At 34.9% G+C, this 25,169-nt stretch overlaps 1 protein-coding gene across 3 annotated transcripts in view; it reads right to left on the bottom strand.

Moving 5' to 3' along the window:
- Positions 1 to 14,120: 14,120 nt before the first annotated feature.
- The window catches only part of LOC107855410 (protein CASP), a 25,568-nt gene continuing 14,519 nt past the window's right edge, over positions 14,121 to 25,169 (bottom strand). Inside the window, exons 14-20 of one of the 3 annotated variants that reach the window (XM_047413859.1) lie at positions 20,272 to 20,379; positions 20,006 to 20,149; positions 19,826 to 19,927; positions 19,320 to 19,399; positions 14,817 to 14,909; positions 14,594 to 14,682; positions 14,121 to 14,478 (exon numbers count right to left, since the gene is read on the bottom strand). In XM_047413859.1, coding sequence (XP_047269815.1) covers positions 14,625 to 14,682; positions 14,817 to 14,909; positions 19,320 to 19,399; positions 19,826 to 19,927; positions 20,006 to 20,149; positions 20,272 to 20,379 — 585 coding nt within the window. In that variant the 3' untranslated portion in view covers positions 14,121 to 14,478; positions 14,594 to 14,624. Of the gene's footprint in view, positions 14,683 to 14,816; positions 14,910 to 19,319; positions 19,400 to 19,825; positions 19,930 to 20,005; positions 20,150 to 20,271; positions 20,380 to 25,169 lie in introns of those variants that run through there. The other 2 variants (XM_047413860.1, XM_047413861.1) reach the window with 2 other exon arrangements.

Here is a 25,169-nt window from a genome sequence, read left to right on the forward strand (position 1 = left end):
ATGTTCAAAAATTTAGTTTTCCAACCAGCAAGCCTTGATTTCATGTTGTCCAAGATGAATTAAAAGTCACTGTTCTTAGGCTTGCTGTGAAAGATTGGAAATTCAAGGTATTTACCAAAGAATTGGCTAGTTTGGATATTAAAAATTTAGGCACAGAGATAAGAATTCTCCTGGCTGTAGTTGTTAGAAAAATGACTTTGGATTTGGCATTATTGATAGTTTTTCTTGATAGAAGACTGAATATTTTTAGAATATTGGCAATGGTTTGACAATTGGTGGGGTTAGCCCTGGCCAGAAGTGTGAGGTCATCAACAAAGAAGAGGTGTGAGATCTTAGGTCCTTCATTAGTGTTGTTAATGGGGATCTATCTCTTGGCCTTAACCTCAGATTTAATGCCCCTGCATAACCTCTCCATGTAGAAGATAAAAAGGTAGGGTGACATGGGATCCCCATACCTTATGCCACTAGAAGGATTAAAGTAGTCAATTCTGGGACCATTCACAAGAATAACAATGGAGAAGGTGGTTACACAAGACATGATGAGGTTAGTAAGCTTGACAGGGAAGCCAAAGAACAAAAAGGTGTCTTTAATAAAGAACCATTCAATTTTATCAAAGGTCAATTTTCAAGATCATGTTGGAGTTTTTCCCCCTTATTTTCCTGAAGTGGGTGATGTATTCTTGGATGATTAAAGCATGGTCGGAGGCCCTCCTATTAGGTAAGAAGCTTGTTTGGCTGGGTCCAATGATGGAGGGAAGGTAGGGCTTGATTCTATTAGCAATAATTTTGGTAACAAGCTTATAGGAAGTGTTACAGAGGCCTATGGGTTTGTAGTTCCTCAGGATGGCAACATTTTTACACTTAGGAATCAGACAGATCCGAGTGACATTGTTCTTAGTGGGCATACTGCTGGTAGTGAGCACTTCTTTGCAGAACTGGATTGTTTTACCCCCTACCAAATTTTAATATTTTTGGAAAAAGAGAGGGTGAAGGCCATCTGGTCCAAAAGTATTTAAGGGGTTTGAAGGAATTGATAGTAAGGATAATTTCAGTGTGAGTCAAGGGTGAGTCAAGGGTGGTTCTACTATCCTCAGAGAGGATGTTGTGGTTGTTGTAAGGGGCAAAATAACTATTGGGGATACTGATGTGACTAGAGGTGAAGATGTCCCTGAAGTATCTATAAATATGGTTATGGATGTCAGCTTCCCCATTGATAGGGTTTGCAAACCTCATCTTTTAACTCAGAGATCCTATTTCTTCTTCTCCTATTGATGGTAAAGGCATAAAAGAGGGAGGTATTGGCATCTGTTTCTGTCAGCCAGGCTATTCTGGACTTAGTTTTCCAGTAGTCCTCCTCATATCTAAGTAGTCCCTCATAATCACTGAGAAGCTCATTCTCAAGATTATGGAGGTAAGGACTAGAGTAGTAGTGAGGGGACTTTTGGATTCCATCTAACCTTGCCAAAATAGTCTTGAGCTTTACAAAAATATTGCTAAAGATAGTTTTGTTCCAGTGAGACATAGTAGTGTGTAAATTGGAAATAGCCTGTCTTAAGGAGGTGGGTCCCAGGAAATATTCCTCAACCAACCCTTGGACATCACATGGGCTCAAATCTAAAGAATTTTCCAGTAATCCTCTTGCAGTGGTTGGAAAGGGATAGAAGAGTGGGTCAGTGGTCAAATTTAGTTCTAGAGAGGTGAGTGATAAGAGAGTTAGGGTGGTGGTTTATCCAGGAGGTATTGGTAACACATCTATTTAATCTCTCCTAGATAAGGCACCTCCTATTCCGGTATCTCTTATTGGTTCAGGTGTACTTGCACCCACTGAAACCCAGGTCTACCATACAACAATAATTTAGGCAGTTCCAAAACTTATTAACCCTATTGTTATTAATGGGAACACTACCTAATTTCTCATTGGCCCCTAGGACTTCATTGAAGTCCCCACCCATGAGCCAATCACTAGAAAGTGTGTCGGCTGTATTACACAGCTCCTCCCAAAAGAGTAATCTATTACTAAGCTCAGTACTAGCATAAATAGCAGAGAAAAAAAGGGTTTTTGGTTATGGCTCGCCTTAACAATTGTGTGGATGCCTTGGGGCAAAATAGAGAAGTGCTGCAGGTATAGGAGATCCTCCTTCCACATGACAACTATCCCACCTTTCATGTCTACTGTACTGGACTCTAGATATACTTCAAAGTGAAGGGATTCAGTAATATATTTGTGATCAACCATCTTTGTTTCTAGGAGAGCTACCAGGGAAGGGTTGTGGGCTTTGATGAGAGTGTTACATTGACGTATAAAGGAGGTGTTGTTGGCACCTATAGTGTTCCATATGATGAATTTCATGGGGTTAGATGGGTTTGTTGGGGATTTGGTCATCAATTGCTTTTCCTTGTCCTCTTGGGAGCTCTTGATCAGGTCCAACTGAGGGATTAGGGCTAGTGATGGTGCAAGCTGGTCCATCGCACTCCTCAGAGTCAGACTCAAGACCTTTGTACCCCTGGAATAGAGTGCAATAATAATTGATCTTGAAGGCTCTTTGAACTCTTTTCGAAAAGGTTTGTCCAGTATGAAACTTTCTAAGTCTGGTTCCCCAAGCTCCACCAGAAGGTGTTCCATATCTATATTGGATTGTCTTAGTTCCTCTAGTACTGAAAGTTGTTAATCTTTTTGGGTCTGCGCCCTCTTGAGGTAACTGTTGAATTAACTTGGCATTGAACTTCTCCAGAGGGTTCCATGGAATGAAGTTCAGAATTTCTGTCTCTGAGAGGTATGGAGCTGTTAGGTAAAAAGGAAAACTCCTGAACATGTGGCTCATGAGCGAGTTGAGTTCGTTCGAGTTCATCATGTTCAATGTTCCCATCCTCTAAGCCTGGAGTAATGTTTGGCACCAAACTTGATGGCCGAGCTCCGCCGCAATTTGGTCTACCCCCTCCTTTATTATCTGAGCCATCCAGCCTGGGTCTTGGATCACTAGGACTATTGGTTGGTCCCCTATTATCACAAAGTGAGATATTGTGTTCCCCTCCTAGAGCTAGCTCCGCCTATGACGTTGGAGCTCAATTTGTAAGAGGTGGGGAGGTTGTGAAGATGAGTGGTTCCTTTAGGAAAATGTTGCTGGTGGGAGAAGGATTTTCCATCTGGGTCTTGCTGGATGTTAGAACTCCCTTGAATGGCCTTTTGGGTCTTCAAAAGGGCAGGGGATTTATCAAAGGATTTATTTGACATGACTGTATCAGTCATGTCATTCATCCTAGGGTGATGATTATCCCTAGTGGTGATGGTTTTACTCACCCCCAGAAGACGCAGAGATGGAGAAAACTGATAGAGCTTCCCCATGGAGGGCGTGGTTGGCTACTCTGTTAAGGCATTGAAGAGTTAATGACGGAGGTCTCAAGATGTGAGGAGTGAGGTAATTGGGGAGTTAATGCCTTAGGTGAGGCATTATAGAAGTTGACCTGGCTAAGCTCAAGTTTCTCAAGGGCTGGCAGGTCATGTGGTTCCAAATGCCCCACCGTGGACTTTCTTTTACCATTTTTATTGGGGGATTTAAAGCCATTTTCCTCTTTTTTATTTTTTGGAACTTTCACCCTATTAGGGATTAATTCCACATTATTAATCAAATTTTTAGCACTAGGCATGAAAGGATTTGGATTCAAAAACTTACATGCCGTCGCATCGAAAACCTTTACCTATAATTGATCGTTGCTTACAAGGCTTTTGACGTCTTTGGGATGTTTAATGCTTGCTTTTCTCTTTAAAAATATGATTGTGCACCATTCCTCTATTGTAGTGTGTGTGTTCCTGTTGGAGGTGTATCCTTACTGGGTTGCTTTGTGTGTTTGTGGGTTTGAAAGGGACAATTTTGGATGGTATGCCCCAGCCTTTCACAACCAGTGCAAAGAACCCCTTCCCCTTCATAGACAACTTTTTGTTGATGTGAACCCACATTAATGAAAATTTTCACTGGTTCATCTAGGGGCCTAGGGGTACTTGTATGCAAATTTTTGCATATCTGCCTCTTAAGGCTGCAGAGGTACAAGTATCAATCTTGAGCAATTTCCCTACTTTATTCCCAGTTCTTTCCAAAATACTACGATCGTAGAATTCGGTTGGGAGTTAGGGTAGCCTAATCCAGATTGCCGTGTGAGTCTGGGTAGCTTCCTCAGGTACGGAGTTTGGTTCCCAGTGTCTCACTGATAGGAAATTTTTGGTGACGAACCATGGTCCACCATGGAGGACCTTTTGCATGTTCTCAGGGTTGTGAAATTTGGCGATGTAGAATTCATTTCCGAGATCTATCAACATCAAAGGTTCCGATGGTTTCCATAGATCGTTCACTTTATTTCTCAAGTAATTGTGTGCTAATTTTTTTATACACTTTGACAATTACTGAGTGTTGCCATAGAGCATAGATCCTTGCTTTATCTTCCTCACTTAGCTTATTGTATCCTCCGCTTCATTTGGAATCATAAGTGATTTGCCGTTGTTGAGACTGAGGTATTGATTATTCAGAGAACTCTCTCTATTAAGAAGGATTGACTTGAATGATTCTTTGGGTTGGTAGGTGGCAGTTACTTCCATAGGATCTGGTGGATCCGGTGGCATCGGGGTTAAAGGAGGGGGGAGGGAGGGGCTCTGGTACATGGGGGTCAACCACGGAGAGAAAAAGTCTTTTGATATGTATTAAATACTATGTACTACTAATATCACCAAATGAAATTTATTAGCTATACAACCTATATTATCTTTATTTTATTTTATTTTATTTTTCTCCTTTTTATATTTTGTCATTATTTATCCTAAAATAACATCCACAGTTCACTTTTTTCACCATATCCCTAACTCTTTTTAAAAAGTTAGTATCCATATCTCATATTAAATTATCTTAATTACAAAAAAGATTACCGTATTTTCCTTCGTTTTTTATTTAAGCTCTTTAAATTTGTGTGAAATGAAAATGGTAAAACTAGTTGGTTTCAAGTGGAGGAGTTAGTGGAAAAAATTGAAGGAAAGGTGTCATTTAAGTCTTGAATGAAGGATTTGTAACATTGACCAACTTAAAGGGTCAAACATAATTAGGAAAATTGATTAAGTTAATTGTGGACTTCATTAATATTTTCAAAACTTTCTAATCTTTTCAAAAATATAAATCAACCCATCCCTTTCCTCTCCAAATCAACCATCTCTCTCCTCTCTCTCGAGAGAGACAATTTCTCTCAACTCTCTCCCAACCAACAGTTTTGCAAAATTTCTCCTTTCAATCCTCGGTGACTTCAACTTCTAGCTATAAATAGTTGAGCGAGTTCCATTTCGAGTTCCATTTCGACTTTCAACCATCAATCGACGTGACAACAGTGCTCTCCGTCTACAACAACTTCGAGTTCTTCATCGTCATATTTCTTCTTTCACAGGTAAAAATTATGGTTTTTTAGTTATGAAGAAAAGAAAAGGAACTTGAGCCAACTTTTTTTCTAGTATTGATGTTGCTTAAATTTGAAATGAGAACTGAAGAAAACCCTAAATTCTTGCATTTCTTCTCTACTCTTTTTGGAGTCAATAATATAAATTTTTGTTGTTATTGTAGTTCTTGTTGTCGAACCGTTGATTCGATTTGTTGGTGTCTGTTGAGTTTCTTGAAGTTTGATTTTTGTTGTTTGTGTTTGTACATATGCAAAATAACAATGTTAGTGTTTTTGATCACTGTTGATGTTCTTGGTGTGCGTGTTGTGTTGGTGTTGCTTGGTTGATTTGTTATTTTTCTTGGTAATAGAGTCCTTGCCCATAAGAGTACTCTCATCTTCCAAGAAGAGATTTTCATCTTTAGGAGGAATGTTGTCACACCATAGTGGGTTAGCATATCGGCTATAGCCTTTAAAGCAAGCTATACCATCATTTTCACCACTAAGTTCATTAAGAGTGTTTATATCATCTTCAAACAAAACATTAAACCTAAAGAGAGCATGATCTATCTTACGGATAGATTTGAAACTAGCAAGTGCTTCGCTCTCTATATGTTTACTATCAAGTACCAAAGATGTTTCAATCTCCTCTTTACCTTGGTGTGGGTCGGGGTAGCCCACCTCTTCCTTCGGGAAGCTCTCGGCACAAGGTGTTTGGACAAGGAAAGTTGGATTTTGTGGGATAAGTTTAGGTAACAATTGGCGTAGCTTTTCCACGTGCCATTTCATTTCTCCAATATCGTTATTAATGAGATCAAACTTGGCATCTAGATTAGTGGAAGCCATGGTACCTAAAGCAAAGGACAACAACAAACAACAAAACAAACTTGTTAGTTCAAAATGCCTCACCACTCTCGCACTCTCGATTTTATCTCATACTTGGTTTCACAAGTGTTGAAAGCTGGTTTGTACTTCGTGAGTAATTGAGGGTCGAGTCTACTCTTGTCCGGAATGGATTTTCGTTTGAGTTGACTCAAAGAAAATTTATTTATGAACTTAAACCAACAAGATACAACGAATTCACAAAAGAGAAAAGCACACAACAAACGTTTAACACGAATGAACAAACACAAAGACTAACTAACAATCTAGTAGATGAGTACTAGTTTGCCAATTAGTATTGGAACCAACAAAATTGAAACTAAGAAACAACAAATGGAAACTACGAAATCTGAAATTTGAGCCAAAATTTGATGCGTGAACAGTAACTTGACGTGGCAGCCACGTATTGGTTGCGGTCTTTCAAACGAATTGTTATTTTCAAATGTTCATGTCTTGGTCAAAAATTTAATTTGGATTGGTGGAATTTTGTTTTAGGAGGGAAAAATAAGTCTTGGAGCCTATTTCAATTTTCAATTTTCAAGAGTTTGACTTTACTTGTACTTCTCCTTAAGACATGGGTCCTTGAATCATCGAAAGTTGTTGGAAAGTGGTTGATATGTGATTGACTAGTTGATGAGTGACGGTAAGTCTTTCAAGACTAACAAAACTTCACCTTTGTCCCTTCACCTTTATAGATCTAAGGTTCACTTCATTTTAACAAGCTATGAAGGTTGTGAAGAACTTCAAGAACAAAATCAACAATCACCAAGAAGAACCAACAACAATCTCCAAGAACACCAACAATTTCACACGGCCAACTTCTAATTTTCACAATACAATATCTTCAACACTTGGCCAAGACAACTACAACTTCAACAAAATGGTTCTTAGGCCACCAATGAACAACAATATCACGTGGCCAAGCTTATAACAACAACAAGATGAAGGCCACTAGCCCAAAACAGTCCACCACAACAATGTTCAACAACAAATCGGCCAAGTCCAAGTTCACGACTACAACTTCAACAAATACAAGATCAAACTTATATTTAGACTTAAAGTGTTGGTGGAGAACAAAACTAACACTAGAAACACTCAATGAAAGTAAAAATCTCGGCCAAGATACAACAAGAACATAATTTTTGGCCAAGAACAAAAAATGGACAGATTGTTCTTTTTCTGAATTTTTCAGATTTCAATTTTTTTTCAAGTGAGCTAGCCCAAGATTTGATCTTGTAGAAACAATATCAAGCCATGCTTTGATACCAAATGATACGATAATGACTATGGGAACACTAAACACACCTCAAACAGTCCACTAATCAAAAGGATTCTTGAACCGATTGAAGACCTTACTCGGATTCGACAATGACAATAACAATAATAAAATGAAGAAGGTGTTTATCACCCAAAACAACAACAACAACAATAATATGAAGACAAGATGAACAACAACAAAGTAATAAGAATAACAACACCCCACAGATTATATTAACAAAAACAAGAAACAACGATTACAACAAAACAAAGAGGATAGATAGTTAGACAAAATGAAGGTGTAATCTTAAAAATCCAAGAGCCTATTCCACTCTTGGACCTTTAACAATACACACAACGAATACCTAACTCCTACGTTGTCACAAGAGTGACCTCGATCTCCCAAGCATCCAACGTTTCCAAGCTTGAATCCAACACGAGTAATTCCACACTCAAGTTGATTTCCCTAGTTACAATTTCGGCCAAGGAGGGTCATTCTCTCAATAGAGATGTTTCTAAGTGTTACACATTCATATTCAATAAAAACTAAGACTAAAAACCCTAAGAGGTTCTATATATAGTGTATTACAAAATAGAATACAAATGACCACAATACCCCTCAAGGGTGAGGTGCCCATCAAGTGTAACTTAGGGGTTGTTTTTAGTGCATTTAGGCCCTCTTTTACACTTCACTTGTGCACTTCCTTGGACGGATTCAATACGCATTCGTTCTTATCCATTCTCGTGGTCGTACTCGTATCATACACCATAGCAAAGTTGCTTGCCCTGTGCATTACTCATGTTTTGAAGGTTGGAAAAAATTCATATTTTAATGTATATAATTGTGATATATTTATTTTTTGGGTAAAATATAATTCATTTCTATTAAAGTATTTATTGATGTGACATACTTCTAAGGTTACCATTCATAAATTATTTTTATTTTACTTTTTTCATTTATTTATTTATTATTATAAAAAATAAAGATGTTAATTATTATTCCTTCATTTATTTCTATTTTTTATTGTTAAAACTTAAATGTATCAAAATTCACTGTTCCACTTATTCATATTCTTTATTGTATACTTAAAAGTTTAAATATTTACTAATTCAAACTTTCATTTCCTTCATAAAAAATCAATCATCGATATATATATATATATATATATATATATATATATATATATATATAATATTAAAAGTGTGAAGACCCTTAGGAAAGTGATTTGAATTTTTTGCCCTATATTAAAAGACTCTTCTTTAGACAAAACTGTCTTTTCACTATTTTTTTAATTTATTATTTAATTATTTTATTATATTAACTAGACTTTCTAAAATATATGAGACTTATAAAATATATGGTAGGAGAATTAATTAATATTTTTCTTTTTACTAGACTTCCCAAAATATATGGGACTCCTAAAATATATGGTAGGAGAATTAATTAATATCTTCCTTTCTACTATTCAATTAGAAAAATACTCCTAAATAGGACTCTATTAAGAAAATACATTTATAAATATTGAGATGTACGCTAAACTAGATAACAAACCGGTTTGCCAAATGGGAGAATATTATTGATGCTCATCTAACTTGATTATATTGTATGTTTAGATTGGTGGATGCTTGATTTTCTAATCCTCAACTTTTTCACTGTTTTTGTCGGCATAATAGAATTCAACTTGTGTGTATAAATATATCTACTTTGTTTTCATTCAAACTCATTCTTTAGGGTCAAAATTTTCCCTCAAACAAAAATTAGTTGGATCAAAATCGAAGCTTTATGATCACTATTATATTTTTTATAGTTTACAGGTCGTAGATGAATGTCGATTGACTTTGAAGAATTTATTGTGTAAAGGTATTGTTTTGATATCTTTATAATCTTATTGTTTTATTTTAATTTACAGATGCCAGATGAATGTGGGTCGGCTTTAAACAACTTTTTAGGTAAAGATTAGGTTTACTTGTATTATCGTAATATCTCTATTAGTTTGTTATTTTGTGGTGGTTTACAGTTCGTAGATGAATCTCGATCAGCTTTGAGAAATTTTTGTGTGTAAAATTTAAGTTTAATTGTATTATTTTGATATCACTTTTATCGTATTATTTTGTTGCAGTTTACAGGTGATAAATAAATGTTGGTCGACTTTGAGAAATTTGTTTATGTAAAGGTTAGGTTTAGTTATATTATTTTGATATCTCTATTATTATATTATTTTGATATTGTTTACAGGTGGTAGATGAGCCTCACAAGACTTTGAGAAAAATTTTGTGTGTAAAAATTAGATTTAATCGTATTATTTTGATATCACTATCATTTTATTGTTTTGTTGCAATTTGCAGATGGTAGTTGAATATCGATCGATTTTAAAAATATTTTTGATAAAGATTAACTTTAATAAATAAATTCTCCATCTTTACATACTCAAAAGATATTAAATTTAATTATTATATTCATCTTTATTATTTAAACAAATATCCTATTTAGTGTAATGTTTGAACTCATTAAAGTGAGATACACGCGCAAAGTACGTACACCTAAACTAGTATATAAAAATATAGACAAGGTGATGTAGTCCTCCATTCATATTTATCTTTATCTTTTTTTTCTTTGTTTTTTTAATTAATCAATTTTTCTATTAATTAAAAAATAATTAATCATATCTATCAATCATCAATCGATCAATATATAATAATAAAGGAGAATGTAGAAGAGGTGATGCGGCACCTCTTTATGACGTTCAATTGCATTTTTTTAATTTTTTTTTTAGACATTGTTCTCTCCATTTCACTATATAATAATAATACAATAATTCATTTTAAAAGTATTTTTATTTTTCTTAAATAATTTATTTAATAAGTCATTTTCATAACTCACACCACTTCATATTCCTATAACTTCTATTCTAATAATGTCATTAATTTTACGCTTTTAATTCACATATTATCATTTTTATAACTCATGATTTTTATAATCTCCATTACCCTAGAAAATTAAGAGTTATAAATGAACAAAGAAAGATCATCATATAAAATAATTTAATTCTATGTAAAAGACCTTGTGTAGTTGATCTTGTTAGTTACAATATCGTACACTTCGAACATATATAGAGAAGGAAGTTATGGAACGTTGGAGAAGATTTTGTGTTTTGTTGATATTCAGGTGCGGAGAAATTATGAATATTTATACAAGGATCTACTTGATTTAATTTTTTCATATTTTTTGATCTTTTTGTTAATAAATTTCTTCATTGTTTTGTTATTTTAAGCTTTATATATAAATATGTATCATACGGTCTTTCTTCTTCCCATATTTTTTTTTATAAGCACATATAAGTACATTATTTTAATTAAAATCTCAACTTCATTGAATACGCAATAGAAATGAAATAAAATTGTTATTAGGGAATATATTTTAATTTATAGATAAAGAATATACTATCCATCATTTAATAAATATTAAATTGCTAAATTTTATCTTCTTTTATGAAACAAAACATTCTTCATAATATAATTATAACAAGTTATAATATTATGATTAGATAACAAATATAAAATTCATCAAATAAAATAATTAATTTTTTAACATCACGCGAAGCGCGGCTAATTTCTCTAGTACAGTAATAATTAAAGAGCGTTGACTGTTTTTTTGTTGGGAAAAAAGTTGAGGGAGTTATAAAGTTGAGAGGGAGTTATAAGTGAGGTGAGGTGCATGTCATGTGGTGAATTACTGTTTAGAGGGAGTTATAAAGTAAGGGAGGTGCATGTGGAGGGGTGTGAAGGGTTGTGATTGGCGGTAAAAAAAATGGGGCATCGTTTATGCTAGACAATATTTTTCTAAAAAATATTTTTTTCTGAGAAAAAAAGTTGATTTCTTACTTATTTTTTAATATTTGATTGGTGAGTAAAAAATATTTTAAAAAAATATCTTTTAGTGTTTAATTGGTGAACAAAATGTATTTTTTAGAAAATACATTTTGGTATTTAGCTAAAGAATATAAAATATTTTTTATAAAAATATTTTATAATTTTTTATGGTGTGCTTAATATGGAAGAGGAAAATATTTATTAAAAAAAATATGTTGTTTCTTACTTATATTCTTGTGTTCGTTATGCAAGTAGGAAAATATTTCTAAAAGTATTTGTATATATTTAACAAAAAAACAATGAGTACGAATAGGGTAAAAAGAGAAAAATAAGAATAAATTTTAAATTTTGTTTTAAATTAAAATAATATTTTTTGATTGGGCTGAGATGAGGGGGTGGGGTGAGGGGGAAGGAGGCGATGGGCGGGGATCGATGTAAGGTGTGAAGGTGGGGTAAGAAAAAATTAAAATTTAAAAAAAAAACAAACTTAAAACACTTATTTTTTGAGGGGGTGGTAGGGGTGGGGTCAGGTAAGAAAAAAGTTTGAATTTATTTTTAAAAAATTAAATATTTTTCGAATGAGGGGTTGGTAGGGGATAGGGGTCGGAATAGGGGATGAGGCAAAAGAAAAAATAGAAATATTTTTAAAAAATTTAATTTTTTTTATTTTTTTTTTTTGGATTGGGGGTGGTGGGAGTGAAGTAGTATTGGATTGGGTATCAGGATATGAGTGAGTAATTTTGAGAGTTGTATGATCGTTTCAATTTGAGAGTGAGGTTGGAAGGGAAATCATTTTTCTTAAATTTGAAGAAATAAGTTGATTTAAAAAATATTTTTCATAACATTTAAGTTAATCAAACATGAAAAAATTAAAAAAATATATTCAAAAGTATTTTCCTTCAAACCAAACACACTCTAAAATAAATATACTTATGTAGCAATAACAGGAAAAGATCAATATGTAGGTATTTGATTTTATATTTTGGAATATACAATTTTTGGACAAATTTGAACTTTTCACAGCTGTTTCCTTCATTCATTTTTATTTCTCTGTATTTTCATTTTGAGATGTTCACAATAATAGTTTAATTTATAGAAATAATAATTTATTTATTTTTATTCATTTTATTCTTGATATAAATAATATAATATAAAGTAATTAAAAAATTCATTATATTTAAAAGGTGATGTACTAAAATCACTTTTTTATTTTTCATTTCTATGTGTCAAGTTAAGAGTGCACAAGTAAAGATGAGAAAGAATTTTTTTTATTTTTTTTTTATAATTAAATATTTTTTATTAATTACCAAGTGAGAACATTACAAAAATCAAGTTTTTTTTTTTTTGGTTTCCCAAGGTATCTCCACAACCGGTAGCCGTGAGACTAATCCTCCATTCCACTGTCAGTGCACTAAGCGGTAGGGAACTGGCCACAGAGTTTTCTCTGTTCACCAGAGGTGGAGATCGAACCCCCAACCTCTTGCTTAAAGGGTGAGGTGCTGAACCACCACACTAACCTTACCCTGTGGTTACAAAAATCTAGAGTTATTATAGTCAACAACAAACTCTTCTCCTTACTGTTCTAGGCTCATTACCAAATTGAAAACAAACCTGAAGCTAAATTAGAATCAATATCTCCTATAGTGAACTAACATAGACAAATAATTTTGTGTTAGCTTCGACTCTAATGCAAATGCTCAGCTTCATATTCTTGATCAACTCCTCCTAAAATGAATAGCTGCAATATTCTATAATTTTTCTCCAACGTAGTGTTATAGATCAAAGCAGTCATACTAGCCTTTAAAATAGCTTTTCCAAGATGTTTTCTTTTTTCTTTCTTTTCAATCCATCTCCAGGCCAGGTATTTTAAGTCTTGCCACACTAACATAGCTTTCCATAATTTTCTGCTTACATTGCAATAAAAAATAAATGAGTTCTTGTTTTCAACTTGACCTTGACAAAATACACACGGATCATCTCCGGTCACTCCCCATTTGAATAATTTATCTTTGATTTAAGCTTTATATTGTAGACATAGTCAAAAGTATAAATGCTTGCTTAGGTTCAGCTACACTGATATAGCATCTTACTCTAAGGACATTGACAACAGCACCTCTCAGGATCCTGTAAGCTTTTGTTATCTGAAATTTCCCCCGAAAATCAAATCATTTGCATTATCTAACACCTGTCATAATTTTCCAAAATTTTCCTCACCATTCTACTTGCATATTATCGTGAATATTAAATATTATTTATTATTTAATGCACTTTATACAATGTTAAAGTTATTATATTGAAGGAATTACTCTAACCTAGGCAGTAAGTACCAAAAATTCGTACTGAGATTGTGTTTGGCAAAATAGGAAAACGGGAAGAAGGGGTTACAGTAGATATGTGCGCATTCTATTTCTTTTTTCCGATTTTGCTTGTAGAGTTATTTCAAATCTGTTGTTATTAAAGTAAGTGTTTAAGGAATTGATACATGATATTGGGGTTGTAGTGATTTAATAAATATATATATATTAATTTATCACATTCACTAAAAAAGAAAATATGTACAAATATGTGATATGCATCTAATGATGTAGAAATTCAATTGCAATTATATGAGTTCAACCCCACAATAATAAATATTTCAATTTAATATCAGGCTTAAGAGAATAAGCATGCATATATTTGACTAGTTTCTGCAGAACTGCTAAATGTCCTAAATAAGAAAGTGTTCCACTAGAATGGAATACAAAAATGGAAGAAACTACAAATAAAAATCGATTTGCTTGATATCTCAATTGAAGCATCGCTTATTTAATGTAAACTGACTTCTCTATAGCACGATACACGTAGTCGAAATAAAGACGAGCATTCCTGGGATGAAATAATAATAAGATAAACAAAGAGAAAAAGGAAACGACAAACAATTAATAAAGGACGAAAGCTTCTTGAAATTCAAAGAAGAATGTCTATCTCAACTTCGTGTTGTCCTTTCAATTGTATATACTGCATAAACTGGAATCAGCACCAGCGGAGCAAGGGCCAAAAATAGTAAAAACAAGGAAAGAAACCCTGTGAAAAATAGAATTTCATCATTTTTTCTCGAACTATCAAACTTGAATGGAACAATTAATGCATTTTTTCCCCAACTATTTACATCATATGGAGAATTAGTTTGTTCCCTTACGATTAGCAAAAACTTGATACAATGGAGGAGTCTATAGTGCATGAGGAAGATTGAGATTCTTATCACCTACAAGAGATTCTTCACCATGGCTGCAGAAAATTCACTAAAGCTAGTAAATAACCATCTCATTTACTGTGAACTAGATAACCAGAAATTCACATAAGATTTGGGGGGTGGGGGTGGGGGGGGGGGGGGGGGGGGCGGCATTTATTCGAATTTGTACCTGAGGTAGCTCAAAGCTGACATCCTGTATAGGCAGGTGAATACTAAAATGTGTAATCCAATGGTATAGAAGAATACAAATGTCCGAGCATATCTGCGAAATCAAGTATCACTTCAGTTTATTACAGTCGGGAGTTGATTGAACGCCATACAACATTTCAAGTACAAAAACTATTGGTCATAGAGAAAGAGAGAGAGCACTCAACTTACAGGGAAAGAAGTTCAAGACAGCCAATCAACAGAGTAATTCACAGGCTCGTGTATATTTTGGTTTTAAAGAGTATATGTTATTTTCTATGCCGTTTCAACATCTCTGTCACTATATCACCACTAATTAATTATTATAAGTCATTTATGTATTAAAAATTAATAATTATTTATTTTTTTAAAAAAAAGGAAAAAATACAGTTTCGACCTACTTCCATCATTTTATTATATCATCCCTAATTAATTATTATAAGTCATTTATGTATTAGAAAATTAATAATATTAATTAAAAAAGAAAAATAGACATTTGCTTCAACCATAATTTTACTATATCACCCCTAATTAATTATTATAAGTTATTTATATATTAAAAAATTAATAATATTTAACTAACAAAAAAGAAAAATAGACATTTATGACATGTCTACCTCATCTGTTTCAACCGTCATTTTACTAAATATCACTTCTAATTAATTATTATAAGTCATCTAAGTATTAAAAAATAAATAATATTTAATAAAAAAGATAAAATAGCCATAAAGTGATAAATTAACTCAACATCTTATATGAAGCTCACTTAAATTTTTTTCACAAATTTTTTAATCATAATTTTGATATATCATTTCTAATTAGTTGTTGTAAGTCATTTAAGACATGTCTGTTTAGCTGCTTCAATCGTTATTTTACTATACCACCCATAATTAGTTATTATGATCATCTAAGCATTGTGCCACTTTAATTGACATTTGTGATTTATTACCTCACTTATAAAAGATAAATGAGGTAGTGGAAACAACCTCTCTACTTCTTCGGAGGTAGCGGTATGGACTGCGTACATTTTACCCTCCCCAGACCCCACTGTGTGGAAATACACTGAGATTGTTGTTGTTGTTGTTGTTATAAAAGATGATAAGCAGGTAGCACTTCGACATATTTGTTTGTATTGCGTGCTTAGATTTTTTCTTATCTTTGTTTATTTTACTTTTCTTTTTAATTTATTATATATTTGAGATTTACGTAAAAGTATTATAAATCATAATAATTAACAACTTAAAATAATTGGTTACATAAATTGGGGCAGAAGAAAAAGTCTATAAATCACAATAACTAATAATTAAAAGTATTTAAAAAATATGAAAAACATTTAGTTAACTCTCAAAAATTGTATGAATTCTACATAAATTGAGACGGAGGGTATAACATATGTTATTTGACAATTACGTAAAAGGTATTATAAATCACAATAATTAATCTCATAGAAGGTATTATAAATCACAATAATTAACCTAAAAATATTCTTCACGTCGGGCCCGTGTTAGTAAAGATATATATTGTACATCATATTTCTGCTAAACCTGAGGACCCCACATCTAATGATAGTTTTTTTTAGGTAAGACACTTCAAATGTTAATCCTACTGTGATGGATTATAAGCGGCACCTACAATGATAATATTTATCACAACGTCTACTGATCACAGAATACTGAAACTAGCTACTGTTTTAAAGACGTGAAATGCATGGGCTAAATGGCGATTCAGATGAGATTCGGCATTTTTGAACCAAGAAACACCTGGTTTCCATTTCGGTTGTAGGTGTAACCAACATGCTATTAAGGATGTGGCAGAAAGAAATAATAGAAAAATATGGTGCGTACAAAAATAATAAACTGCAAGAAATACAAGATCTAAACAGATCAAACCACCTAGCTACCTTAGTTGAGATTTAATAGTTTGATCAGAGGCGAACCCAGAATTTGAGCTTGACAGGTGCACCTCCACATTTAACATAGTAATTACTAGTGCCAAAGTTCGCTATACAGTTCTTTGAAAATTTATTAATTATAATATTTTATAAGGAAAATTTTAATATTATTGAGTGTCATTAATTAGATTTAATATGCTAGATTGTTGTACGAAAAACGTTTGATTTAAGCCTATTTCAAATTTTAAATTGCTAATTTCTTAAATAAAAAATAAGTCATTGATCAAAAGATTTTAAAAAAACATTTATAGTATAAGATAGGGAGAATACCTACATCTTGAAGTTGGAGGAAAGCTTTTATTTTGAAATAAAATGATAAATACCTCAACAATACATAAAAGGAAAAAGAAAGTGTAAAATAATGATTACTAAGTAGAGTTCTTTTTAATCAAATGATATATGTATATGTGTGTGTAAAGTTTCAAACAGCAAAGAATCCAAACATAGTAAACAGTAGTGTATTTGGAAAAAGGCGGCAATAAAGAAGTGGAAAAAGGAGGCAACAAAGAAGTGTTGTTGATGGGCTTCGAACCCAAGTATTACTCAATAAAAGAGACTTTACTTGGCGTGCTCAACCATCTTGGCTGCCTAACCAACTGTTTTTAGGGGTGCACAAAATATATTTAACATAAGACGCTGATATATATACCAATATACGAACTATATATATAGAATTTTTCTCGAGTCTAGCGGGTGCACGTGCACCCCCTACTGTCAATGTAGATCCGCCCCTGAGTTTGATGATCTGTATCAGAGAAAATGCAACTCGACTCTTTTCATCTCCAGGCTTAATTAGCACTACACTTCATGTTGTTCATGGGTTAATAACAACAACAACAACAAACCCAGTGTATTCCCACCTGGTGGGGTCTGGGGGTAGGATGTACGCAGTCCATACCTCTACCTCTGAAGAAGTAGAAAGGCTGTTTCCGATAGACCCCCGGCTCGAGACACGCGGTACCACACAAACACATAGTAAAGCACAGCACAAGGTTACAAGATTACATAACATAAATACGGCACCCATAAGTAATATAAAACAGAGGAAAGCACACAGCTTCATAATAAAACATGGGACACGGACTCCTAACAGGAATAAACCCCCACCAAGTAGTTCCCTATACTAGCGACTCAGACTGGCCCTAGTCCACTGCCCTGATTCGCGTCCTCCAGACCTTCCTATCTAGGGTCATGTCCTTGGTGAGCTGTAACTGCTCCATGTCTCGCCTAATCACCTCACCCCAGTACTTCTTCGGCCTACCCCTACCCCGCTTAAAACCATCCAACGCTAGCCTCTCACACCTACGGACCGGGGCATCCACGCCCCTCCTCTTCACGTGTCCGAACCATCTCAATCGGGCTTCCCGCATCTTGCACTCCACTGGTGTCACACCAACCTTCTCCCGGATGTTCTCATTCCGAACTCTATCCCCTCTAGTCAGCCCACACATCCAGCGCAACATCCGCATTTCTGCCACCCTCATCTTTTGGATGTGGGAGTTCTTAACTGGCCAACACTCCGCTCCATACAACATGGTCGGCCGGACTACCGCCCTGTAGAATTTGCCTTAAAGCTTAGGCGGCACCTTCTTATCACACAGCACCCCCGACGCGAGCTTCCACTTCATCCATCCCGCCCCAATACGGTGCGAGACATCCTCGTCAATCTCACCGTTACTCTGGATCACGGACCCGAGATACTTGAAACTCTCCCTCTTACCTACCTCCTGTGATTCCAGCTTCACTACTACCTCATTCTCCCGCCTCACGTCATTAAACTTGCATTCCACATACTCTATCTTGCTTCTGCTCACCCTGAACCCTTTAGACTCAAGGGTTTGCCTCCACACCTCTAATTTGTCACTCACACCCCCTCAAGTCTCATCTATCAAAACTACATCGTCTGCAAAAAGCATACACCACGGCACCTCCCCTTGAATACGCCGCATCAACACATCCATCACCACTGCAAACAAAAAGGGACTAAGAGTAGATCCCTGATGCAACCCTGTCCGGACCGTGAAATGCTCTAAGTCCCCTCCCGCCGTCCTCACCTTAGTTTTCGCTCCATCATACATATCCTTGATTGCTCTGATATATGCCAGCGGTACTCCACTCACCCCATATGAAGGATCAGGATGAATGCTGGTACATTCGTCTGATAGTATTGTTTTAAGCAGTAAATACTCTCCTAGTATTGTTTTAAGCAGTAAATACTCTCCTTTTTGTCCTTGTAATGGCTGTTAAACAACAGTAGCTAAGTTTCTACAAACGATGTATGGAAACATGTGAAAAGGGACTAAAGACGGCCTTGCATGTAATCAGGATATTCCTCTAATATCCTATTACAAAACAAGCTACTCATAAAACAAGTTGACAATCTGCATTACTGCTAAAGTAAATAAAGATGACTAGACAAAGCACTCGATCAGTGAGATGAGGCTCACATTATCATGGAACAAATATAACACAACTCAGACCTGAATAGATAAATAATGTCAAGCTAAAAAAGAAACCATGCTAATGAAAGCTTACTTGTTACCAAGAAGAAAACGGCCACTGCTGAGAGTAATCTTGTCTCTCAAACCTAATTCCTTGTATCTTTGATCTCTTTCCTGTCATATGGAAAAAAAGATTTGGTAAAATGAGGATCTGTGACATCGAACAATATCAATAGACAAGGGCAGGTGCGTGTACAGAGTCAGCAATCAAACAAAGTAACAAAAGAAACAGCAGAGGAAAGATATAGATTTAGATTAAAAATGATATAGTGAAAACAAAAAGAGATGAAAACATATTGAAATAATTTAAGATAGAAGTTAGATGTCTACAAAATTTGTGTGTTAAAGGTAGTAAAAAGAACATGCATAGTTTTTCCTCTTGGCACATTTAATGACGCTGAAACGGAAATTTTGAAGGCCTAAATATCCTGGCAGAACCAAGGAGAACATATGTTAAAATTTACAGAACAGTCTAATCCCATTGTCAAAGTAAATGACTTAGAAGAAATTTAAATAAGGATGTGGCAAAAGAGCTAGAACCTTCTTCGAGAATGCTGCAAATGGATTTATATCATCCTCGTACATCTTCTTGTATTTGGATTCCACATCAGAGCTGAAACCACTTTCTAAATCTTCTGCATACTGAGAACCAGAGGGTGGAGTTGGAGAACAAAAAAAGTGAGTAAGCATTTAATCAACAACAGAGCCTGATAGATCAACCTTTTTTGATCCTCTTGAAATCACTCTCTCAGAATTATAATCCTGAACATAACGGATCTTCCCATAAAGTTTGACATTATCAGCTTTTGTTTTATCAAGTTCTGAGGTCAGTGCTCCTAACTTCTCCTTCAGCTGTCTAATTTCCTAGAAAGATAAACAATTTAAGAATCACGGACTGTTATCAGTAAAATGATGAGCAAAATAAGGTCTTACTGGAGCTAGGTAGAAAGATAGAGAAACCATTTCAAGGAGTGCAATGGAAAAACCTCTTCAGTCTCCCGCAAACGAGCACGGAAACGGTCTCTTTGGTTGCAGATCACCTCAAGCATCGAGCTTTGATCTTGGTCTGACGAAACATGCCTCTGCTCGTCATTCTATTTCAAAGGATGTCTCTCATTAGAAAAATCACATTCAAAAAGATCACAGGAAATACAAAAATGTTTCTGGAACTTCAACTATACAAATTGGATGCTCTACTGAAAATTCAATTCAGAATGCAACGATTACTTATCAACAGCTGTTTTTTTTTTTGGGGGGAAACTATTATATCTGTTACTCCTCTTTCTTTTCTTTTTAGGGGATTGTGTGGGTGGGGAGTAAGGGGTAAGAAAAACACTTATTGATAAAATGTAGCTTAACACCAACACCATGCTTGTGACTACAAATCTATCAACAAGTGCAGACTATTCTAGAAGTTAATTACAAAATCTCATTTCCTTCATACACATTTTTCAAACCAAAAAGCAAGTATATTTAAACACTTGCATTTCAGTTTACAATATCTGTATCCAATATGCTTTTCCGACTAATTTTACTTGTTAATTACTAGTTAAAATGAACACGATTCATGTTTTAGAACAGCTATTCTATGAATTACTTCTACCCCGGAAACATCTGAGATGATGAACAGTTTTTTTTTCCTTTTCAAAAATGTCATCGTGTACTCATAAAAAAGAATTTTACCCCAAGGGAAATATACATTATACATTTTCCCTACAACTTTACCACCACAGCACTAGGGAGCTCAAAACACGGGAAACTCTTCTGTACAAGTTACATATTGATATGTGCTCAAAAACAGAGATTTCAGACATTTTCTTTTCAAAATATGAGCAGTTGTTCCACATTTTCAGAAAAAATTCCTCCCATTCCATACAGTGAACAGAAGAATTAACAATGCTACAAAAGCATAGTCCAGTATGATCCTATAAGGTTTAGGACCTTGGTCCATAAATTAAAAGCCATGTCACGTGTAGAGTGAGGTGATTTGTAGTTTCTTCCTTCTCATAGTTAACGAAGCATCTTTTCCATATGTCTCTTTCTCATAACTCCGTGCCTCCTCCTGAACTCTTTCCAGGGTAGAAATTCTCCCAAGGCTGCTGACCAGACAAAGAAAGAAACTTCCTGAGGGAGCATGTTTTTCATATAGTTTTCCCCCTAAGAAACAAATGATATTGCTTCTGCATTCCAGTATATTGAGTGATGCGATTTCGCTGTGTAAGAGTGCTATTATAGCCTATCCAGATTAGGGAGTCTGGAATTCTGTCAACACTTCATGGTCGTTGGCCAATAGGGAATTAACACATTTGACCTCCCAATCATTAAAATGCCTGAGATGATTATATAAACTTATTGAATATTATGTAAAATCTGTTGGAAGAAAATCATATGTTTCCCCGAAAAGGGAGAGTTAATGCCTACCTCCACAAAAGAGTCTAGGATGAATTGGAGACACTAGCAATTCCTCCATAAAATTAGGATGATTGTCTTGGTCTTTGCTTTTTTGGTGTAAACAAAACAGGTGGAGAATGTAGGAGAATGAGTAGATTTAACCGGCAAACTGTAAGTGCATAGTTTTTTGTAGGATTATATACTTTTTGGATTTGTGAAGTTCTCAATTCAACATCTTTTTGGTGTTGAGTTTTACAATTAATACAAGTGGTTACATTTAACCAAAAAAAGAAAAAAAAATTCCACGGAATCTATTCTCAAAGACATTGCAGGTGCAATGACAGGACCGTCAGAATTTTAAGATTTCTATCAGAAACCATATTTCTCAAGATCCCCAGCATTTTATAGCAGTGTGTGGGGATGGTTTAATTTGCAGTTAACTTCTTAATGAAAGATCACTGTCAATGTATTGGAAGAGAGGCTAGGTGCTCTTAACACTTGCAGTTAACTTCTTAATGAAAGATCACTGTCGATGTATTGGAAGAGAGGCTAGGTGCTCTAACACTAGCAGACATGATGAACTACAAATAGGTAAACATGGCATCCCATGTTCTCAGGTACACTGCAAAGATATGCCGACATCCACATATTGATGATTTATACGAGCTACAGATATTGAGCTCAATCCCACTTAAGCGAATTTTGTTTTATTCCTTTTTCGGATCTTCTAGTACTTTGCCTTGTCATTCTCTCATGTTATAATTCTTTATTTAAGTTGATACAAGTGCAACTAGCTCAAGACAATTCACACGTAGCCAAGCTCGAGAGTTACAAAAACTCCAAGCCATGTTTCATGCAAATGGCCGTGTGTGTGTAATGAATCCATCTAAGGGATTCCATGTTGTGAAGTCTGAAGAAGGGCTTTGAAGTGTAATAAACTTAAACTCCAAAGCCGCCCCATGACCAAGGCTAGAATGGTCATTTCCCTTTCATTTTGTGGTGTACTATATATAGATAATATTAGGGTTATTTCATTAGTTAGTTCATTCTTGATATTTCACAATTCAAGGACTTGTAATATTGGAACACTTCTCTCTCTTGTTCTTGAACAAGTGTAGTAACACTTGTGTGTCCCTTGGCTAGAAACTTAAGGTTTGAGGTCCATGAGTTCCCCTTGATCTAAGTAAGAACTTGGTGTTAACATCTTTTATTCTTAGGGTCCTTTCATGCTTGTTAGGGTTCTTAGATTCTAGGATATTACATATCAAGTTATCTATCCATTATCTTGTAATTTTGTTGTTTGCATCTTGACATAGTGAAGCCATGTGGGGCCTTTTTCGATTCACTATTGTTCTTGGCAGCTCGTTGTTCTTGTTGTTTGCTTGTTGATCTTGTTGTAAACTTGATCCTGTATCATTTGGTATCAAATCTCAAGGCTTGATTTTGTTCTAACAAAATCAATCTCGGGAAGATCTAACCAAAGTTAGAAACATTGTATTGTTGTTGAACCTTGGCCGAAACTTGTAGTCTTGTTGTGTTGACTTGGCCAAGAATTGGTGACTAGATCTAGTGGTCTTTTACTTGTTTAGTGTGTTTCTAGTGTTGGTTTCTTTCTCACCAACGCTAAAAGTGTCTAGATCTAAAGTTGAGCTTATAATATTGACCAATGCTGTTGTGACTTGAAGTTGGCCGTGTGTGGTGCCTTGTTATTAAAGATTGGTGGACAATTGGTGGTGGTGGTGTTATGTTCTTGAAAGATTGTTGTTGTGTTCATCTTGTTTTTGACCTATTCTTATAACTTAACCAACAAAAAGTGCAAAAATGATTCAAAAAGGTGAAGATAAAAGTTGTAAAGTTTGTTTGTGAGAAGACTTGACCCCATCACTTCCTAGACTTGACATCTACTTTTCAACCACTTTTCCTTATTTCAAGGACCTTGTTTTGTGGGACTAGTACAAGTCAAGTCTCACCTTTTTTAGATTGAACTTGAAAAGGGTTCAAGACTTATATTTTCCCTCCAAAACCAATTGTCTTCCACTCCAAATGTTACAAGGATTAAGAACTTCAAGTGCCGATTGAAAATTGTGTGGGACCCAAACCAATTGCATGCTGCCACGCCACCTTAGCTTCCGTTCACTGTCAAAATTAAGCTCAAATTTGGACTCTTAGTTTCTAATAGTTGATTCTTGATTTCATTAGATGGTCTTAGAACTAATTAACAAACTAGTAAATTTCTACTTGGTTGTCAATTGGTCCTTTGAATCCTTTTGTTCGTGTCAACGTTTGCTTGAGTGTTTTTATCTTTTGAATTCGTTGTAACTCCTTGGTTCTAGTCCGACGAGAATTCTTTGAGTCTTCAAATAAGAATCTACTCCGGACAAGAGCATACTCATACCTTAAGGACTCACGGTTTGCTAGCCAATTTACAAACTAAAGTGTGAGTGAAGAGAGGTTTTTACACTAATTTATTTGTTGATTTTGTAGGTGATACCTTGACAATGGAAGGAACCACCTCTCAAACCGTGGATAACAACACTCTTAATTCATGAGTTGTAGGGAGGGATTGAGACCATGAAGGTCTCACTTAAGGCTATCACTACAACTCTTGAACGGTTTGGTTTGGATTTGGCATCGGTGAAGGGTAATGTGGCTACAATGAGTGAAAGATTAGAACAAGTGGAGAGTCAAAGGAACTCTCGCCCATCTACGCCTCAACATGTTTCTTTGAGTGGACATGATAGAACCTCCTCCGCCACCATTACCCCTGAAGCTCCATTAAATGCCGCAAGCCAAACCAATTTATTCCCTCCAAACCGAGAAGTTAATAGACCATTTCATGCTTGTTAGGGTTCTTAGATTCTAGGATATTACATGTCAAGTTATCTATCCATTATCTTGTAATCATGTTGTTTGCATCTTGACATAGTGAAGCCGTGTGGGGCCTTTTTCGATTCATTATTGTTATTGGCAGCTTGTTGTTCTTGTTGTTTGCTAGTTTATCTTGTTGTATACTTGATCTTGTATCATAAGTGATTCAGTTGGAGTATTCTTTTGTAATGTCAATCCGATAAAGGGTTATTTTTTACCATCTTCAGCAACTTACCATGTTTTGTTGTGATCTACTAAACTACCATTGGATCTGTATGACTGAAGGTCTCCCAACTACTTGTATGTGAGTCTCTCCTGAAAAGAAGTGATTTCGTTCGCTCACAAAAGTTAAAGACTTCAGATAATGTTAGAGAAAAAATATTGATCCAAAACTCAGCATTTTCTGAAATCATTGTTTCCTCTTTCAAGTATCTTGGGTCCGTGATCCAGAGTAACGGTGAGATTGACGAGGATGTCTCGCACCGTATTGGGGCGGGATGGATGAAGTGGAAGCTCGTGTCGGGGGTGCTGTGTGATAAGAAGATGCCGCCCAAGCTTAAAGGCAAATTCTACAGGGTGGTAGTCCGTCCGGCCTTGTTGTATGGAGCGGAGTGTTGGCCAGTTA

This window comes from Capsicum annuum, chromosome 6 (genome assembly GCF_002878395.1).
Source record: "Capsicum annuum cultivar UCD-10X-F1 chromosome 6, UCD10Xv1.1, whole genome shotgun sequence".
Taxonomy (NCBI): Eukaryota; Viridiplantae; Streptophyta; class Magnoliopsida; order Solanales; family Solanaceae; genus Capsicum; species Capsicum annuum.